The sequence below is a fragment of the Pan troglodytes genome, chromosome 2 (genome assembly GCF_028858775.2).
Source record: "Pan troglodytes isolate AG18354 chromosome 2, NHGRI_mPanTro3-v2.0_pri, whole genome shotgun sequence".
NCBI classification, from domain to species: Eukaryota; Metazoa; Chordata; class Mammalia; order Primates; family Hominidae; genus Pan; species Pan troglodytes.
Window position 1 is genome coordinate 137,080,800 of NC_086015.1, and position 20,558 is coordinate 137,101,357.

Here is a 20,558-nt window from a genome sequence, read left to right on the forward strand (position 1 = left end):
CTGCCCTGGCCTGAAGAGCCACAGTACTGGAGAAGGGTTGCCAGCCTACTGCGCTTCCAGACCCCCTTGCCTACCTTCCCAGGGAGTCCTGCACCCACAGCTGCTGGGCTGGGGTTGGCCTAGGGACCAGCGTCTTCTCCCATGGTGACACACATATAGAAGTAGCTCCTTAGGGAGCTTTCTGACAGCCAGGGAGAGAGAGGGTGCAGAGAGGCTGGAGCAGGGCCAACCTTGTGAGCATCTGCTCACACCACATGCTGGCCTCCACTCCGAGCAGGACCAACCTGGCCCTATAAACCCCTGTCGGTTGCAGGAGGGTGGGGAGCAGTGGAAAACATGTTGGTGTTCAAAGGCAACTCACCACTGCTCCCTGCCTTTCTGCATTCAGGGAGCAATCGCACACACATGCGTGTGCACAAACATGCATACACATACACACAGGCCTGGCCAGGGTCACATCTGGGCCCTGGACCCCCTATGAGCCACCCTCCCTTAGGAGCAGACCCTCACTCACTTGTGATGTCGTACACCACCACAGCCACTGTGGAGTCCCGGATGTAGCTGGGGATCAGGCTGCGGAACCTCTCCTGACCAGCTGTGTCCCAGAGCTGCAGTCGCACCTGTCTCAGGGAGGGCAGAACCATGGGCAGAGGGGTCAGTGGGGCAGTGAGGTCCTCCTGGTCCGGGGGACTGGGAGAGCCGGGCTCTGCAATGCTGGCATCACCAGCTCCAGCCCCTAGTGTCGGCAGGTGCTCTCAGTGGTGCCCAGCTAAGGGTCCTAGGGGATAAGCCCAAAGGAACCCTCCCTGCCCCTCCCAGTCCTAATATTAGGTGCTCACCGTGCGGTCCTCCAAGTACATGGTTTTTGACAAGAAGTCAATCCCAATGGTTGCCTGTTAGAGAAAAGCACAGAACGGTCAAAACCAAAAGGTCTCATGCAAAGGGGCAAAAGCCTAGTGACCACAGGTGGTGGCATAACCAGCAAGAGGGGACGCTCATGTCAGGTCTAATGTGGCCATGCTCTGTCCTCCCTGCCCCTCCCTGCTACCACTCAGCGGCTCTCTCACTGAGGGATCAAGCTGAGGAAAGATGAGGATGGCCTTTATAGGGTGAGATCTTCTCTGGAGAGGGAAAGTGCTTCGGGAGCAGTGAGAGCGCAGTGGTGAGGAGGCCTCCCCAGGAGCAAGGCCACTCAGGCCACTCAACGCACATATCCTGCCTTCCCCACCTGGACTCCCTGCCTTGTTCCCTTCATGGCCTAACCTGCGGCTTCCAAAGCCTCTTCCCTCGCCCTAAAGCATGGGCCTGGGCTCAACACTGACCTCGGGCGGGTGGGAGGGTGGGAGGCAGGGGGCAGGAGCAGGCAGCTTGCTGCTGTGTAGGTGCAAACAGCAGCATGGCTTTTCTCAGGTGCGGGCACTGCAGACCACCCAGAGTGGCCTCTCGCTGGGAGGCCCCACTGGCTCTTTTCTCCCCAAGCCAAAACACTGGAAGCTGTCACCAGCTCCCCTGTGCCACACCTATGCCTCTTCTGCCCTGGCACCTGTGAGAGGCAGCCAGCCTTGTGGCCAGATGGCCAGGACCCACCACTCACTTGCTGTGTGGCCTTGGGCAGGCAACCAACCTCTCTGGGCCTCACAGGCACCCGGTACCTGTCAGTAGGACTGAGATGCTGTCAATGTAAAATGGAGATATCACTGCTATGTAATCAATAATAACAAAGACTTGGACACAGCCTGAATGTCCACGGTACTAAATAAGCATAGTGTGGTATATCCATGTGATTAGAACCTTTGGCAGCTGTTAACAATCACATTCTTGAAAAAATATTTAAGGATTTGGGGAAACGGTTATCCAGTTAAAAAAACAAATAAACAAAAAACAGGTTATAAAACATCATGTGGCGAGTGATCCCAATTAGATTAACTCAAATAGATCTATGAGTATTTTTCATGTTTTCTTAGACACTGAAGTGAAGGGAATCTGCTAACGTGTTAATAGCATCACGGTCTGAATAGTGACAGAGCATTTTCTTTCCTTCATTACACTCCTTCATTACACTTTTCTCTACTTTCCACAATGAACATATAACAGTACTAAAATTAGAAAAAGTCCTTTGAAATAAAGTTTAATAAATAAGTTTGTGTGGAATGCCATGATTTTTGACAGCAAAAAACACAACCAAAGGAAGCCCAAGAAAATAGAAAAGGTCATATCTCCAGTCCCCCCAGGCTGAATGCAAAGGTATGCACCAATGTGTGTGCACAAGTGTGCATGTTTACATAGTCACACTCCCAACTCGTTCCACAAAGGACTGAGAGTGGCTGCACCCTCCTGGAAGCTTGCCTCATAACACAAAGATATGGAGGGTCATTCTACGCTCTGGAGCATACGATGCTAGAATGTGGGCACTAGACAAACACCTTAGATACAACCCAATCAATCCCTTACTTTGGAGATGAAAGAACAGACCAGAGGGTTAAAGGACATGCCTAGTGTGACTTCACTCATCAGTAGCAGGGCTGGGAAGATCAGAGCTGCAAACTTGGCAGCACCTGGGCTCTTTCTACCACAGCTTCGCATAGTGTAGCCACTGAGGGACAAATCTGCAATGACCAGTGCTTGTGGATGCAGACTTTTTCCTTCACAGGTGTATGTTAGATTGACAATCCTTGTCTTCTGATTCCCTTATGGAGAAATGTGCATAGCAGGTAGAAGTCTCTCAACTCCTCAATGCTCAACAGGCTCCCCAGGAGTGACATGCTCCTTTTGTAGAGTCACCTTTGAACTAAAAGCAGGTGCATGAGCTTAGGACTGGTGGCAGGGACTGCTGGTTGTCCCCAGTATGTAGTTTCCCTTTCTATAGTAACAGAATTCTGGGTGTGCAGATGGACTCAGGGCTGCCCCAAATAAAGAACATATTTCCCAGCCTTCTTTGCAGCTGCGCGGCTACGGTCTGGTTAATGGGATGTGAAGGTGATGTAGGCATCTTTGGGGTCAGGTCCTCTGTGGGTAGGGAGTACCCACAGCTGCTCCCTTTCCCACTGTCCGGTGGGGATGAGTCATAGTGGCCCATCCAGATGAGGATGACAGAGGAGCGACGACATCAACGAAGCCTGACTCCCTGACCCTGAGGAGCTACTTCAGCAGTGCTGGACTGCTCAGATTGTTCTATTTTGTTTAAGCCACTGTTATTTTGGGTTTCTGTTAACATAGCCTAATTAACAAGCAAAGAACCATGGAGAAACGTATCTCTCAAAGGTAGGCACCCGATGGTAATGCTACTGATAACTGCAATGATGACAACCCCATCACACCTCACATGTCACAAGGCACTTCTGCTTCCACAAAGGGCAGAGAGGTCACCAAATGAAACAAGAAATTGTGCCACTTGGATGAAGTCCCAGCAAAGCTCAACCCAGTGGCCTCCATAATCATAAACACCATTACTGAACATCCACATACTTTCTCTCACATCCCATAACAGACTGACCAGAGGCAGCAACAAGGAACCTGAACAAGGCCAACATCCCATCTTCTCCAGCTCTCTCTCTTAATTCCTGCTTCCAGCTTCCCCAACAGGGAAACCTCTGGTCCCTTAACTGTCCACTCTCTCAGACCTGTTCTAGCCACACTCTCCATCTGACCAGGCCACTGAGCCACTGAAGAACTTCTATAGCTGTGGAGATGGCGCCAAAGCATAGGCATTGTCTCTGGGTGTAACTGAGCCCTCAGCTCTGCTCAAAAACATATTCCTAAGTTTTGCTTTCAATAATGGCTGAGTGGCTTGTATCAAACAAACCCTCCAACAGAAAACTATTTTAATATCTGGAAAAATACAAGAAATAACAATGTGCAAGCACTGAAGAATGATCAAAAGCAGGACGAGGCAGGGCGCAGTGGCTCATGCCTGTAATCGCAGCACTTTGAAAGACCGAGGCAGGAGGATCACTTGAGCCCAGGAGTTTGAAAGCAGCCTAGGTAACATAGTGAGACTTTGCCTCTACAAAAAATAAAAAATGAAAATTAATCAGATGTGGTGGTGCCTGCCTGTAGTCCCAGCTACTTGTGAGGCTGAGGGGAAGAATCGCTTGAGGCTGGTGGGGCTGAGGATGCAGTGAGCCATGATGACACTACTGTACTCCAGGCTGGTCAACACAGCAAGACCCTGGCTCAAAAGAAAAAAAAAAAAAAGTAGGTAGGAGTTATAACCGCTCAAGGAATGGAAGAGAACTAGGCAGATTCTACATTAAATCAATTTGCCTCCTGACGAAACTCCCCAGTCCCACCAAATTAAAAGAACTTCAAAAACACCTCAGACTCCACTGAAACACCAGAAAGGCTGGCTTTGGGAGGAAGAAGATCATCTCAGGACTGAGGGTTACACCAGAGGACTCAGAGAAAACCAAAATAAATCTATCGCTGTGGTCTGAATGTGTCCCCTGTAACCTCAAATTCAAATGCTGAAACTTAATCCTCAATGTGATAGTATTAAAAGGCACATCCTTTGGGGAAAGGATTAAGTCATGAGGACTCTAACCTCTTGAATGGGATTAGTACCCTTATAAAAGAGGCTTAAGGGAGCACCCTGGCTCCCCTCTGCCATGTGAGGACGCAGTGTTCGTCCCTTCCACCACTGAGGACACAGCATAAAGGTGACATTTTTGAAGCAGAGAGCAAGTCCTCACCAGATGCGGAATCTGCTGGAGCCTTGATCTTGGAAGGAAATCCCAGACTCCTGAACTGTGAGCAATAAATGTCAATTGCTTATACGTTACCCAGTCTATTGTGTTATAGCAGCCTGAATGGATGAAGACATCTGTCTTAACAAGGTCCATACATGATAACTAACCATTCCCTAAAAAATATTAACTGCCCATCATTTAATTGCCTATTAAGATAAAACAACACTCTTCAGAGGAAGGTAACAAAATCCAAGACTATAACTTATTATTCATGAGGTCCACTGTACAATAAAAAAGGACTAGAAATGTGAAGAAACAGAAAATTCAAGCCATAATCAAGGGAAAAAACTCAACAGACCCCTACATGACCCAAATGTTGAATTAGTAGACAAAGACTTTAAAACTCTTATAAATAGGTAAAAAAAAAAAAAAAAATTAAAAATTAATACAATGGGTGACTTTAGATTTATGAAAATTCTAAAACAAAACAAAATGGAATTTTTAACACTAAAAACTATAATATCTGAAATAAAAATGCATTGGATTTAAATAACCGTAGCTAGGACACTGCAGAGGAAAGCTCAGTGAACCTGAAGACAGGCCAAAATAAATTGTTCAAACTGAAGCACAGAAAGAAAAATGATGGAATAAAAATAAAGAGAGCTTCAAGCACTCCTAGGAGAATATCAAGTGAGCTGACATAAATGGCAGTTAGGGGCTGGGCATGGTGGCTCATGCCTGTAATCCTAGCACTCTGGGAGGCCTAGGCAGGCAGATCACCTGAGGTCAGGAGTTTGAGACCAGCCTGGCCAACACAGTGAAACCCCATCTCTACTAAAAATACAAAAATTAGCCAGGTATCTTGGCAGACGCCTGTAATCCCAGCTACTTAGAAGGCTGAGGCAGGAGACTCGCTTGAATCTGGGAGGCAGAGGTTGCAGTGAGCTGAGATCGCACCACTGCACTCCAGCCTGGGCAACAGAGCGAGACTCTGTCTCCCAAAAAATAATAAAACAAAAAATGCAATTAGAGTCTCAGGACAGTAGAAACAGATGCAAGCAAAAAACATCTTGAGAATAGCCCCCAACTTCACCCAATTTAATTAGAAACATCAACCCACAGTTCCAAGAAGTTCAGTGAACCTAAAACAGGATAAATCTGTAAAAAACCAAACCAAGGTATGTCATAGTCAAATTGCTGAAAATAAAAAAATAGAGAGAAAACCGTAATAGCAGCCAGAAAACAGAACAACACATTACATACAAGGAAACAATGGTAAGAATTATAGTTGATTTATCATCAGAAACAATGGAAGACAGAAGACAAGGGAACAACATCTCTAAACTGCTTAAAAAATAAAACAAGACACACACACACACAAAAACCCTGTCAGCCTAGAATTCTATAGCTGATGAAAATTTTCTTCAAAAATGAAGACAAAACATAAACATTTTCACATAAGGGAAAGTCACATAATTTGTCACCAGCACGCACTCATTATAAGAGATGCTTTAGGCTAAAGAGAAATTTTGTAGATGGAAATTAGAATCTTCAAGGCTGGAATACAAGTGCACCAGAAATGGCAAATCTATGGGCAAATATAAAAACACGCTACTTGTCCTTGATTGCGTCCTATCACAGTAACAATGACATCCACAGTAACAACAATGAAACATCTCAGCACTTTATCATTTCCCAGCTCTTGTACTAACTGCTTTAAATATATTACTTAATTTAATCTGGACAATAAATCTGTGTGATGAGTTAGGCTCTTCTGTATTCTGTGTCACTGCTAAGAAAATGGAAGACAAGAGATGCTAAGCGACTTGTCAAATGTCCACAGCCAAGACTGCAGTCAAGATTCGAAAGGTATTTGCAAAGTTGTCTACATATGTCCAGCCTTATCCCCACACGCCTCCAGGCTCTGAGTATTCGTTATTTCTCCTGTTTAAAGAAAGCCTCTTCCTAGGCCCTCTTGGCACTGGCCTTCTCTGGATGATGCTTTCTCAGCCATCTCCTTTCTCTTCTATATCTCAGTCTCTCATTCTCTACTCACTCTTTCCTTTCATCCAAGAAACATTCTCAAGATTCTCACATCTTTTGAGTGGAAAAATCCCTCATTTTCACTAAGTTGCTCTCTAGCCATCTGCCAATCTCTCACCTCTTCTCAATGGGCTTGCTTCTTGGAAAAGGACTTCAAACCCACTCTATCCATTTCCTCTATGCCCACCCATTTCTCAACTAGGTCAGTCTGGTTTCTGTCCCTCTGCCCATAGCTCTTGCTATGGTCACCAATAGCCATTTGATTATCAAGTCATGAGGACACTGTATAGTCCAGACTCAACACACTTGACCCTGCTGACCATTCCTCTTCTATGGCATTTGTTTCTTCTTTGCTTTCCACGACTTTACTTGTTTCTGGCTTTCCCTGCCTCTCTAATTGCTGTTCCTTATTGTTCTCTTCTAGGATCTTCTTCCTTTCTTTCCCTAAAATGTTGGCATTTCCACTGTTTTGTTTCAGGGGGGATCTCATTTACTCTCGATGCTTCAAATATGATATACTGATCAGTTCCCAATCTATAACCCAGGCCTTACCCCTGTTCTGAGCCCCAAATCTATGCATCCAGCTACTTACTACAAATCCCACTTAATTATCCACTAGACAGCTGACTAAATATAGTATATTCTAAAAAGAGCCTATCATCTTCCTCCAACCTGCTTCTGCTATTTTTTCTATTTCAATAAATGGCACCTTGACCATCCAGGCGCCCACGCCTCTGGAAGCCTGAAAGCCCTCCTGAGTTGCTCCTCTTCACTTGCTGTCTGTTCCCTCACATCAAATGAATACTGAACTGGTTGCTTGGCCTCCTAAGGGCTCTCACCTAGCCCCCTTTTTCTCCATCCCCAACACCACTGCCCTAGTTTAGACACTGAACTTCTTTTACCTAAATAACACCAACAGCTTTCTGACTATCCCTCATGCTTTCCACTGTAATTAATCTTTCATGTAGCAGGCAGGATGTCTTAGTCCATTTTCTGCTGCTGTAACAGAATCACAGACTGGATAATTTACTTTAAAAAGAAATTTACTTATCACAATTCTGGAAGCTGGAAGTCTAAGAACACGGCACTGGTGTCTGGGGAGGGCCTTTGTGCTGTGTCATCCCATGTCAGAAGGTGGAAGGGAAAGTGAACACACAACAGAGAGAAAAAGGGGCCAAAACTCCGATGGTACCACCCACTCCTGCAATAACTGCATTAATCCATTCATGAGGGTGAAGCCCTCATTACCTAATCACCTCTTAAAGGCTCCACTTTTTTTTTTTTTTTTAAAGCAGCTGCACCTTCTAGGATCACCTCTTAATACTGTCACAATGGGAATTCAATTTCAATATGAGTTTTGGTGGTGACACTGAAACCATTGCACAGGGTTATTTTTCTGAAATATTAATATGATCATATTAATACGATCTACTGCCTCTAAGAAATAGCTCAAACACTTCAAGCTGGCCTATAATGCTGTTCAGGGCCTGCCCCTGGCATTCTATGGACTCATTCCTTCCTTGCCCAGCCTGCACTTTATACTTTAGAAATAATATTCTGTACAGAACTCCTCATAAACAAGTTCCTTTGTGTGTCTGGGCCTTTTCTAATAATGTCCCCTTTTCTGGAATGCTCTTCCACATGGTTTATACTTATTCAGAATTCAAGATTCACCTCCTCTACAAGTCATTTTCTGGGCCCTCAGGTTGGTCAAGGGCCCCTCATTTAACACTTTCTCTGTTAAATTGAAAAGATCTCATACTAATCAATCTCTCCCACTGGCCAGTGACTCAATGATTCTCAATATGTAGCCCACGAGTCACGTGCATCAGAATCACATCAGGAGCTTGTTAAACATGTTGATTCCTGAGCTCCACTCAGACAGACAGAATCACAATCTCTGGGAATCAGAATTCCAGACAAGCCCTCAGATAACTCATTTGTGCAGTAAAGTTTGCAAACTGCCTTCTGTTGTAATCAGAGTCTGGGGAGGTTGTGATGTCCAGGAGTGGCAGATGCCCTGTACAGGGTGAGAGACAAGAGGGAGATGCTTATGCATGAGAAGGTGCTATTCACAGAAGAAAGCAAGGCTTACTCAGAACTAAGGTCACACAGTCAGTAGTGTCAGAATCAGTTTTCCTGAATGCAAAGTCCCTGCTCTTGACTATTCAGTTGTACTCCCTCTCCTTCCTGAAATCCCTTCATTTCTGAACCTGTCATGCGCCCTGAAGCTGTCACTGAATATTTCTGGGGGTCACATACTATCTGGCTACCTATTGTCATAATCTTATGGTAATCAGCCATAATAGTTCAGCAGAGCCCACTTAAGGTGAAGTTCATTTCCCAGAAGAGAAAAGTCAGCTCTCTAAGGACAGAATAGAAACAAGAACTTTTAAGAGGGCCTTGGCTGGGCCTCAGTTACCAGAAAATTTCTAGCTCTTTGACATCATCTATTTGCCTCAAATAAGGCACAAACAGTCTTACTGGTTGAGAAATTAGAGAACAATCTGCAAAGTTACTACAGCAGCCAGAAAGTTTGGAAAACCCTGGAAGTGACATAGATACAGAGAGGTGACCCCAAATTCTCCATATAAATGTTACCCAAATCTCTGACTGACCCAAGCAGACCCTAAGCAGCCTACCTAAGACTGAAAACAAAATAAAACAGGCAAACAAAAAAATCTGAACATAACTTTCAGTTGCTGCCTACCACGGAGGGGAGAATTGAGAATTTGGGTCCAGACAATTTAGCTGCCCACTAAAACCAAGAGTACTCTTCACAGGAACAAACAGAATCCACAGTTTTAACATAATGTATAACCCAAAATTACTAGTCATATGAATAAGAAAATGTCAGCCATATTCAAGAAAAAAGAGATTAAATGGAGACTAACTCTGAGGTACCCAGATGTTGAAAATAGCAGGCAAGCATTTAAAAATAGTTCATATAACTATGCTCAAATATAAAAATAAGCTCATAATAAAGGCGCAGATTTAAAAATCTCAACAGAGAAACTAAAACTCTAAGTAAAGAACCAAATACAAACTTAGAACTGAAAAATACATCTGAAACAACAGATTCAAAAAGAGAAATGAAATAGTCAGTGAACTTGAAAATAGATCATATAAATTATCCAAAAGGAAGCATAAAGAGAAAAAAAATTGAGAAAAATTTCATAAACAGAGCCTCATACAGCTTAACATATGTTTAATTGGAGTCCCAGAAGTAGAGGAGATGGAGAATTGGACAAAAAAACTAAAGAAATAATGGTAAAAAGTTTTCTGAGTGCAAAATGAGACACATTTACAGATTCAAAAACTCATCCAACTCCAAGCATTACATTAAAAAAATAAAGAAACAAAATCACATGTCTATTCATAACAGAGTCTAACTGCTAAAAATCAAAGATAAAGAAAAATCTTGACAGTAGCCAGAGGAAAATGAGACACCTCACGCAAGGAAATAACAGGGATGACGGCTGCCACACTGGAAAAAAATGGAAGCTAGAAAACAGTGGAATGACACAATAAAAGTGTTCAAGAAAAAAAAAAAAAACGTGGAAACAGAATTCCAAATCCAGCAAAAATACTCTTCAAAAGTATGAAAAAAATAAAAATATTTTTAGATAAACAAAAACAAAGAGAATTTGTGGCAAGCAGAACTTCACTACAAGAAATGTTAAAGGAAGCTGTTCAGGCTGACAGGAAAATATACTAATGGAAACTAGAATTCTCTGGAAGAAATTGAGAGCATCAGAAATGGTAAATACATGCATGGGTAAATGCAGGACATTGTTTGTTTTAGATAAAAGTGATGGCTTCAGTACACCCTGAGGTGTGAAGCCACACAGTTTTTTCAGAAAAACAAAAATGATTCAGGACCAAAGGACTGTGAATTGCCTGTAGAGAACAGGATGGAGCCAAAGAACTGATAAACGACCAAAGAAGAGGGACTTCCATGTAGCTGGGGCTTTAGAAAGATAACCCTGGTTGAAGGGTAGTGAATGGGATAAAGGCAAGGGAGACAAAATGGAACCTGCTGCAAAGGCCTAGACAGGCAAAGAGGTGTGGGCAGAAAAGAGCAGAGTGAGAAGGAAGGAGGACACATGAATGATATCAAGAAGCAGAGGCAGGACTCCATGGGTGTGAAAGATGTAGAGAGGCTGGGTGACTAAGATAAGGTACTGTTAACAAGAAAAGGGGGGAGTGGCTTGCACGACTGGGAACACTAACTACACTTTGCAGATAAGCCAGAGCCACACAGAAGTGAAGTAACTTGCCTGAGGTCCCATAGCAAGTCAGCGAGGTCACAGGAACTAATTTGCATCTTCTCTGATGATAAATCATGGGCTTTGGGTGATGAAATAAAGGACGACCTTCATGGGCTGACTCCTTTGGAGCGCATCCCAGCTAGGGTAGCCACTAAAGGATGGCCCAGGGTGCTGCTTCTCTGGAAGCAACTGCAACCACACCACTAGAACTAATGAGAAACGACCACACTTGGGTGTCATTCATGCCACCTCCATGGAGAGCCACAAAGTTAGATCTACACTGATGGGCATCCTCCTCGTCACAGGGAATGAGCGTGGTCCAGGCGTGGTTTTGTGAGGCAGCTGGGCTTACCAGCCAATCCAAGATTGCCGAGCATCAAAGCCAGTGGTGCTCCTGGGGTTCCTGGGGCTGCGGGGCTCTGTCTAAGAGCTGTGTCTACTACCACTGTTCTGCTGGGTACTCTAGTCTCAGACTTGTGCCAAATCAGATCCTCAGAGACCACGGGCCTAGGCTGCTTTGTCCACACTCTCCAGGATGGTTTTAGCAGCAAGTGAGCCAGATGACGCTGGCATTGCACTTTGGAGGTCTGTGAGGGTCTGTATCACAAATCATCATGTGAGGAAAGTCTCTATCTTGCTGGTAACACTGTCACTAGATGCCCTACCTGCCAAGCCATTACATATACCTCTTTGTAAGCTGGGGCAGAGAAACCCTGATTTTTTCTTCTTCTTTTTTTTTTTTTTTTTGAGACAGGGTCTCACTGTGTTGCCCAGGCTGGAGTGCAGTGGCATGAACACAGATCCCTGTAGCCTCAACCTCCTTGGCACAAGCAATTCTCCTGCCTCAGCCTCCCAAGGAGTTGGAACTACAGGCGTGTGCCACCACACCCAGCTAATTAAAAAAACAGTTTTCTTTTGTAGAGATGGGGATCTCACCATGTTGCCCAGGCTGGTCTCGAACTCCAGGGCACAAGTGATCCTTCCGCTTCAGCCTCCCAAAGAGCTGGGATTACAGGCGTGAGTCACCATGCCTGGCAAATCCTTGATTCTAAACCTGACCACTCTCCCTGCCTTACTGCGTGACCTTGTTCAAGTGTTAGCAATATCTGGCTCAAAATGCAAGCCTGGGAGCATTTTGCCATTAGTATGTGGGAGCCATGCATGGTATTTCCTTTCCCTCCAGCCACCAGGAAACTCAAAGGTAAATGCTGAGCTCCATGCAGTATTTCTGCTATAGCTATCTCCCCTACCCTCTATTCCTTTCTGATGCTAGTTCTTCCTCCTCTGCATCTGTAGTACAGTCATATCTGTGGCTCCTACTTTGGAGGGATATGGGGACATCAGACAAAAAGAACAACTAGCCACCCAGGTAGGCCATATCCTCCTGAAAAAGTCCCCAGCAACCTTGGTGATTTCCTGTGACCTGCCACAGGGTACATTTCATCTCAAAGGTCACCACAGGCCACAGTGTGTACTGATGGGAAGGTGGGTATGTGTGTGTGTGAGCAGACACGTGGATGAGTGAGGATACACATGTGTATGTAATTATGTATTTATTTGCATGTAGAAGTATGTGTATGTGGGTATGAGAGTGTGGGGGTAGGGAGGGAGTCATTTGTTCTTTGAAGATAAAGCCCAGATCCATGATATGCACATAGCCCAGCAATGCCAGGCAGCTGAGGTGAAGAGGACGCTCCACAGGCCCTTGGGATGGGGAGCATATGTCTGCCGGCAAATCTAGAATGCCTGTCAATGCTCCCCAGGACAGACCATAGCCAGCCCCACAGGAGCTACCATGCACCCTGCCCCAGGGGAATGGCCATGCACCTGGCAGAGTGCCCCACTCAAACATACTTGGATGGGGTAATATGCCAAGGGAGCCCCAGTCTGTTTTTGGTGACCTCTGTCAGTGTTGGCAAGGTCTGAGTGCTCTGCCAACACCAACACTGGATTGGGAGTGTCCTGGAAAAATGGCTTAGCTTCCCTGGCCCTTGGCTTCCTCATCTCTAATACATGAAAAGTCACAGCTTCCTTTAAGGACTGTTGGATCAAATGAGTTAGAGAAAGTGAAGATAATGCACACTCTGTGATATGCTGCATAAATAAAAATTATGAATTGTTATTAGTGACCAACTGACCTAGAGATTTAAGAGAAGCTGTAGAACCCACCCCATGGAGACTCTCCAGCAATGTTTCTCAGTGTGGTTATGTGAAACACAGCCCCATGAGACCATCTTTGGAACAAAAGTAAATGGTGATCAAGTATTTCTGGGAAAGGCTACATATTCTAGCCCTGAGTAGATAGCCTCTTTAGTAAAGCCTCTCATAAGGCACACTGGCAAATAAAAGGCTCTGATGAGTTCTGCACTGAAGAAACATGAACCCAATGTTTCCCCAGCTTCTTTGCCCTAGGAACCTTTGTGGTTGCAATCCCTATAAACATCTCAATAACCGAGTATTCCCAGAGCCTCACGAAAGGCTGACCTTCAGAGAGGTGGGTTTTAAAGGAGACTACTTCCCTCTTCTAGCTTGCCATGGAGTCTTGGTCAAAGCATTCTTTCTCTGAACTTCATTTTCTCTTGTGAGGTACAAAGCAAATTATTTTTGCTGGTAACTATTTTACAGGGATGTAAACGCAGGATATCAACACAACATGAGCAGCAGGCCTGACCTTGGGGAGTTTCCTGCCAGCCAGTCCACGATCCCTATGACCCTCCTCTCCCTCCTCGGCTGTGCTGGGTACACCTCCTGCACTGCACCATGTCCTCTCAGAAGGCTGAGCTGCACTCTGCTGGGATTAGATTGCTCCAAACCTGGCAATGCTTATTTATTCCTTTAATATCTTTGTGCTTACAAACAGCACTGTATATGAGAAATGGCAGGCACTTCATTTTATACAAAATGTGAGGAATCTTATGAGCACGGATTTCATAGCTGAATCCACATTTATCTTCTTCTGAACATGGTATTAAACAGTATCTACAGGGGTTCAGACCTACAGTGCAGAATGACAGTACATTACACGCTTCCTTCTGCACAGAAGCTTCCATTGGCCCAGCTGATCCAGGAGGAAAGAGACGTTTCCTGAGGCACTTGTTGAAGTGTTCTTTGCTATGTGCATTTATTATGAAATACAATTTTGTTTCCATGTTCTGACAAGACACAGTAATAAAGTCTGCAATGGAAATCTGCATGGTAATTTGCATAAATTGACTCAAGATTCTCTTCTCAGGAAAAGAAATAATGAAAAGGCATGTTATGTGCGTCTTCTTTTAGCCTTGGCCAGGCCTGGGCCCAGGGCTGGGGAAGCATCCATAAGTGGCAGAAAGCAGCTGGGCATGACAAGCCTTTGACAATGAAGTTGCTGTTTGTGCTCTGCACCACTAACCATTAAATGAAAGTATCAGGGTAAAGTCATGCAAATGAGCTTGCAAATGAGCCTGCTGAAACTTCAGGTTCCAGACTGGCAAGTGGGTGCTTTGGAGAGATGAGACAGCAGTCTCTGGCAAATAGGCTGGGCATATCCTTGCCAGAAGCGCAGTAATGGGCCCTGGGGGAGGGGATGTTGGCTCAGAAGGCCACAGTACGGGTACCTGCATTCTTCCAGATGCCTCAGTTTCAAAGTCTGTATGGTCCTGGAGGCCACTTTTCTCCCAGTGGAGAGTGGCTTGTACTTTAGTCACCACCCAATTTAAATATGTGATTGCTCTTTTATTTCCTGACTATGGTCTGAAAACAACATACACCTTCAAATTTTAAATAAGGTTAAATTTCAGTGGGTCCCTTCAAAAGCTACCCATAATGTGCAAGGTTGTGTGGCCTGAAGCTCCCTGAGAGGCCTCCCAAAGGGTGACAAATGGATTCATGTGTGCCAGCCCTCCCCTCAACTCTTATAGCAAAAGATACTCCAGGTGTTGGACTTTTGAGGGCATCTAAGAACTTACTTATGGTAACCTACAAAATGAAGTAGGAAAGATTACTAAAGCCTGGAGCAGAGAACTGCATCCTGAGTCCATTCCACTTATTTAATGTATCAGGAGCTACTGGTGGGCTCACCCAGTACCCATTGGCAACCTCCTACTCCATCGCTTGACTACTTTAGACTGTAAAAGCTAAATTTGGCTTTCCCAGCCTCTCTAGAGGCTAAGGGTAATGGTGTGACTCAATTCTGGCCAATAAGACACAGGAAGCAGTCTGCTGGAGGGGGGAGGGATTCCAGGGAAGCTCTTGCTTTTTCTGCCTTGAATGTGGATGTGATGTCTGGAGCAGCAACAGCCAGCACGCACGAAGATGAGAACCCACAGGCCACGACAGCAGAATGGAAAAAGCAATAGTCCAGGGGCCTGATGGTAGCACCACTCAGTGTGCCAACCACATGACTTCTTGCACCTACAAAATTAAAACTCTCCTTCATTTATGCCACTGTTCATCAGCTTTCTGTACTAGGAGGGGACTACATTTCTAATTTGCATGTGCTGACAAAGAAGTGGACAGGAGGACATAGGAGAGGAGGGAGAGAAAGAAAGGATGTTAGAGCCTGGGCAGTGTGGTTGGCACACTGAGTGGTGGTACACCAGGCCCCTGGACTATTGCTTATTCTGTTCTGCTGTCATGGCCCATGGGTTCTCATCTTTGTACAGACTGTCTGTTGCTGCTCCAGACATCACATCCACATTCAAGGCAGAAAAAGCAAGCAGGAGCTTCCCTGGAATCCTTCCCCCCAAGCAGACTGCTGCTTGTGTCTTATTGGCCAGAATTGAGTCATATCATTACCCTTAGCCTCTAGAGAGGCTGGGAAAGCCAAATTTAGCTTTTACAGTCTCTAATCAAGCGAGGGAGTAGGAGGTTGCCAATGGGTACTGGGTGAGCCCACCAGTAGCTCCTGATACATTTAATAAGTGGAATGGACTCAGGATGCAGTTCTCTGCCCCAGGCTTTAGTAATCTTTCCTAATTCATTTTGTAGGTTACCATAAGTAAGTTCTTAGATGCCCTCAAAAGTCCAATGCCTGGAGTATCTTTTGCCGGGTCAATGTTCAGAGGCAACACCTGGATGACTTGCAGTGCCCCAGTGGGTCTCTGAGGCAGGGTCATCTTGCCAGAGTGATTGGCATTCAGATTTCACGACATAAGAGTGTCACCTCATATTGTGACCCCAGAACATAATGTCTGCAAAAAATGAAACTCTACTCTATTAATATAAAAAATATCCTCATGTTGCTAGAGTTAACCGAGGACTGCAGTCCAGTGCTCTGCCCAAAGTCTATGGGGTCGAGCATCATTTGGCAGAGTTGCAAAGCACAGCACGAGTGCACATGCAGGGATGGTCGGGACACTGTGGAAAGTTGTCATTTGTTTCACTTTATCACTGTTATCTTGGTTTGTTGCAGGGTTTCTGTATAGTAATGCACATTTCTATCAACAGTGGTTTTGGCCCATAATTTTCCATCACTTCGACTTTAATACCTATATGAGACATAGTTCAAATACAAATTAATTACATTCCTACTTCCAAAGTTTAAGGCCACTGGTTTAGGTGATAGACGGGCTAAATTACATCTGAACAATTTCCAGGTTAAAAAAAAAGAGTAATACTAAGAAACTAAAAAGCTCGGCCAGGGTCTCCCAGCGAAGTGGAACTTGAACCTGGGGCTTAAACCTAGGCCTCTTTTTGAAGGGAAAAAAAAAAAAAAGGACTGAGGCATAGGGGACATTCTGAATCCTTCTCCTTGGCGTGTGCCGTCACTCTGACCACCTCTACCAGGGCAGAAGATCCTGTCCCATCTCTCCCAGGTGCTGGGGACACGTGGCATTTTAGATTCTGTGGGTAAAAGATCCCTTCTTCTGGCACTCTGCCTCCATTCTACATTCCATTAGAGAAAACGCACCCATTTTTAGGGCTTTAGGAATCTAGATTTGCCCAGTCTCTCACAGGCTGGCCTGATAGAACAGCCATTTGCAAGCATTTTGGCTGTTTGATCATTACCTCCCACTGGACTCTTCCTTTTTCTTTGTATTGATGGCACTGATATTCTTCCAGCATTTCTAGACAGAAACCTGGGGTGCATTCAGGCCTCTTCCTCTTCTGTACGTAACCCACAGACACACTGTTCGTTGGCCCCTTCCACTTCCTGTGCTATCTCTCCTAGGGCCCTTGCTCACCTCCCACACAGCCCTGCATGGTTCCTCCCTTGCCCCTGCCCTCCTTGCCCTTCCACACACAGCTTTATCTGAGTCTGTGTGCCCCGCCTCAGCTGCCACCCCTGGTCCTGGCCCAGCCCCTCCAGGCCTGCCTCCCACAAACTCCCTATCTTTGATCCCATCAGTGTCTGGGTCAGGAACCCTCCATGGCGCACCCTTCCTACCCAGGGATCCCAACCCGCCCTCGGGCCTTCCACAGTCCTAGTCACTGGGGCCGACTCACCCACCAGGCACGAGGGGCACAGAGCCCAGTGCCTGTAAGACACGTTAAGGGCCAAGGAAAATGTTTCCATTTTAATTTCTCTTAAAATCAGGAGAAGAAATGACTATAATTATAATGAATCCAGCCTGAATTACATTCATCTCTATACCAATGTAGCTATAAAAATATAATTCTTAACATTTTTTTAAAGGAAGAGACCTGTATTTGTTTCCTAGGCCTGCCATAACAAAGTACCACAGACTGGATGGCTTCGACTACAGTCATTTCCTCACAGCTCTGGAGGCTGGAGTCTGAGACTGAGGTGTAGGCACAATTGGCTTCTTCAGAGGCCCTCCCTGGCTTACAGATGGCTGTCCCTTCCTGTGTCCTCACATTGTCTTTCTCTGTGAATGTCAATGTCCTCATCTCCTCTTCTTATAAGGACACCAGTCATATTGAACTAGGGCCACCCTAATAATCTCATTTTACTTCTGTAGAGACCCTATCTTTATCTACAGTCCCATTCTGCGATACTTGGGACCAGGACTTCGATGCAGGAATTTTGAGGAGACACAATTCAGCCCATGTTAGGGCCCATGAAGCCAAATGCCTGAGGCCCATGAAAGTCAAAATGCAGCCCTGCCAACAGCCCACTCACAGGCCCCACTACTGCCTTCCACTCCAACATGCCGAGCTTTTCAGCGTCTTAGTAGTGCATTTTTTTAACCTGGAAATTAATCAGATGGAATTTAACCCCTGTATCATCTAGACCAGTGGCCTACTTTAGAGGTAGGAATGTGGCAAATATGTACGTATGTATTTATTAATTGACTGACTGATTGAAATAGGGTCTTGCTCTGTGACCCAGGCTGGAGTGCAGTGGCATGATCATGGCTCACTGCAGCCTTGACCTCACAGGCTCAAGCAATCCTCCCATCTCAGCCTCCTGAGTAGCTGGGACCACAGGCTCATGCCACTATATACAACTAATTTTTAAAAAATTTATAAAAACAGGGTTTCGTTATCTTGACCAGACTGGTCTTGAATTCCTGGCCTCAAGCAATCCTCTGGCCTTGGCCTCCCAAAGTGCTGGGATTACAGGTGTGAACCCCCACCCTCAGCTGTAAATTTATATTTAAACCATAGCTCATGTAGGTCTTAAAGTCTAGAAGATGGAAAATTACACCAAGAAAAAAGTGCTCAGTAACCTCAGAATCTTGCCCGAAGTCCTACAGGTGTCTCTTTTCATGCCCCTTTTCTATTCCTGGGTTGGGGGTGGGTGTCAGGGTCCAGTGTCCATGAGTGTGTGGGTGTGTCCACGGGGAACCTTCTGGCTTGACCCCCGCTCAGGTCTGTTTTCATCATTGGGTCCTACCTCACCCACACCAGCAAAGGCAGTGCGGGGGCTTTTTAGGCCCGAGTCTCTGTTTGTTAAGGTCATGCTGCCAAGGCTGGCAACCCCCTGGGCCACCTGAGAATGTGCTGACCTGGAAAGAGATGGCAGAGCACCAAATACCATGTTGAATAAAGCATAGCCTTCCATGCACCGTGACCTCTCCTGTTTGTCCCCTCCCTAAGCAGCTGGGATGTGCTGCGTGTGGAGCTCAGCTCCTCTCAGAAGGGCAAGATCACTGGGGAGGGGCAGGTGCTGATTTATGGGCTGAGCAGCCAGATAAGTGGCCTGCAGACACAATGGCCAGGCCCCAGGAAACACTCATATTTATTTCATTAAATCAACTTACAAAATGTTACACAAAGAAATGATCTGGAGACACCTTGTGAAAATAAAAAGACATGTGGCCAAGAAAGGATCCCGGGGGAAATGGCCTCACCAGGTCGAGATGCTGGGCAGGAGGCACGTGAAGGGCCGGAGGGGCTCGGAGCCTGCAGGGGCTATGCTGGGGGGTGCGGAGGTGCCCAAGCTGAGGAACAGGCCAGAAGGTCCAGTCCCCATTGGGATCAGACTGGGAGGTGCTAGGATTTTGGAGAGAGTTGAAGGGTATCCATCCCCAAATTCATGCCCACTTGGAACTTCAGAATATGAGCTTATTTGAAAATTGCAGTTTTGGACATACGATTAATTAAGGGTCTTGAGAGAAAAAATCATCCAGAATTTAGGGTGGGTCCTTAAATCCAATGACTGGTGTCCTCTTAAGAAGAGGTGAGGACACAGAGAGACAGGAGGCCTGCTGAAGACAGAGGCGGAGAGTGGAGTGATACAGCCACTAGCCGAGGAAGGCCCGGAGGCACTGGAAGCTGGGGGAAGGATTCTCTCCCAGCGCCTTCTGAGAACAAGGCCCTCCGTGCCTTGATTTTGGACTTCAACCTCCAGAACAGTAAGAAAATAAACTTCTGTTGTTTTAAGGCACTCTGCGGCAATTTGTTAAGGCAGCCCCAGGAGGAGAGAGAGGAAAGCCTCAGGGCGGAGGGGCAGGAATGCAGTGAGGATCACCTGCAAGGCCAGAGCATCTCAGGCGACCCCTTGGCCTGGGAGGGCGAGGAGGCAGCCACTCTGTTCCCAGGCTCTGTGGGACCCAGGAAAGGATCCAGCGCAGGCAGAGCTTCACAGGCCTCCAGAAATGCTCCTCCACTCTGAGAGTGTGTCCTCCTGAGAGCAGCTGGGTGAGCTCTGGCAGGCCAGGGACCTGCTCCCAGGGACAGCCCGTTAAGTCAGTGGTTTCCTAATTTGTGCCATGGTGTGAGGCCCAGGGACGAGCCAGTGGGCTCTAAGTGCATCACAATCACTGCTGAGGCTTTAAGCATGCTAATACCCGAGCCCGTCAATCTCCCAAAAGGTGATGCTAACAGGCAGCCAGGAGTGATAGAGGGCCCATGAGAGACCCAAGAAGAGTGCTGCTACCACCAAATCCTCCCCCTCCACCCCCAGCAGCCACCTGCAGAGGCTGAACCCTTCCATGGTGGCGTGAGTGCAGGTTTCACACAGGCGGCTCACAGACCAGGCCTGCAGAAGGGGAAGGGGGCTGGCCCCAAAGACAGCCAAGTCTCATCACAATGCACATACTGGAAGGTTTTTTCTATCATAAATTTTGAAAGTAGTTACCTGGTTGGGGTTTTATATGAGAGAACCACTGCAGACATGAATCTCATCTGGCTGTGACTCTTGTTTTTTTACTTCTTCAAGTGAGTGGATTTAGAT

The 20,558-nt window shown here is 46.0% G+C and overlaps 1 protein-coding gene across 1 annotated transcript in view; it reads right to left on the reverse strand.

The window, feature by feature from the left end:
- RAB6B (RAB6B, member RAS oncogene family) overlaps nt 1-20,558 on the reverse strand; it is a 71,749-nt gene that overhangs the window by 16,501 nt on the left and 34,690 nt on the right. Inside the window, exons 3-4 of the mRNA XM_016941965.4 lie at nt 840-893; nt 515-620 (exon numbers count right to left, since the gene is read on the reverse strand). Coding sequence (XP_016797454.1) covers nt 515-620; nt 840-893 — 160 coding nt within the window. The remainder of the gene's footprint in view (nt 1-514; nt 621-839; nt 894-20,558) is intronic.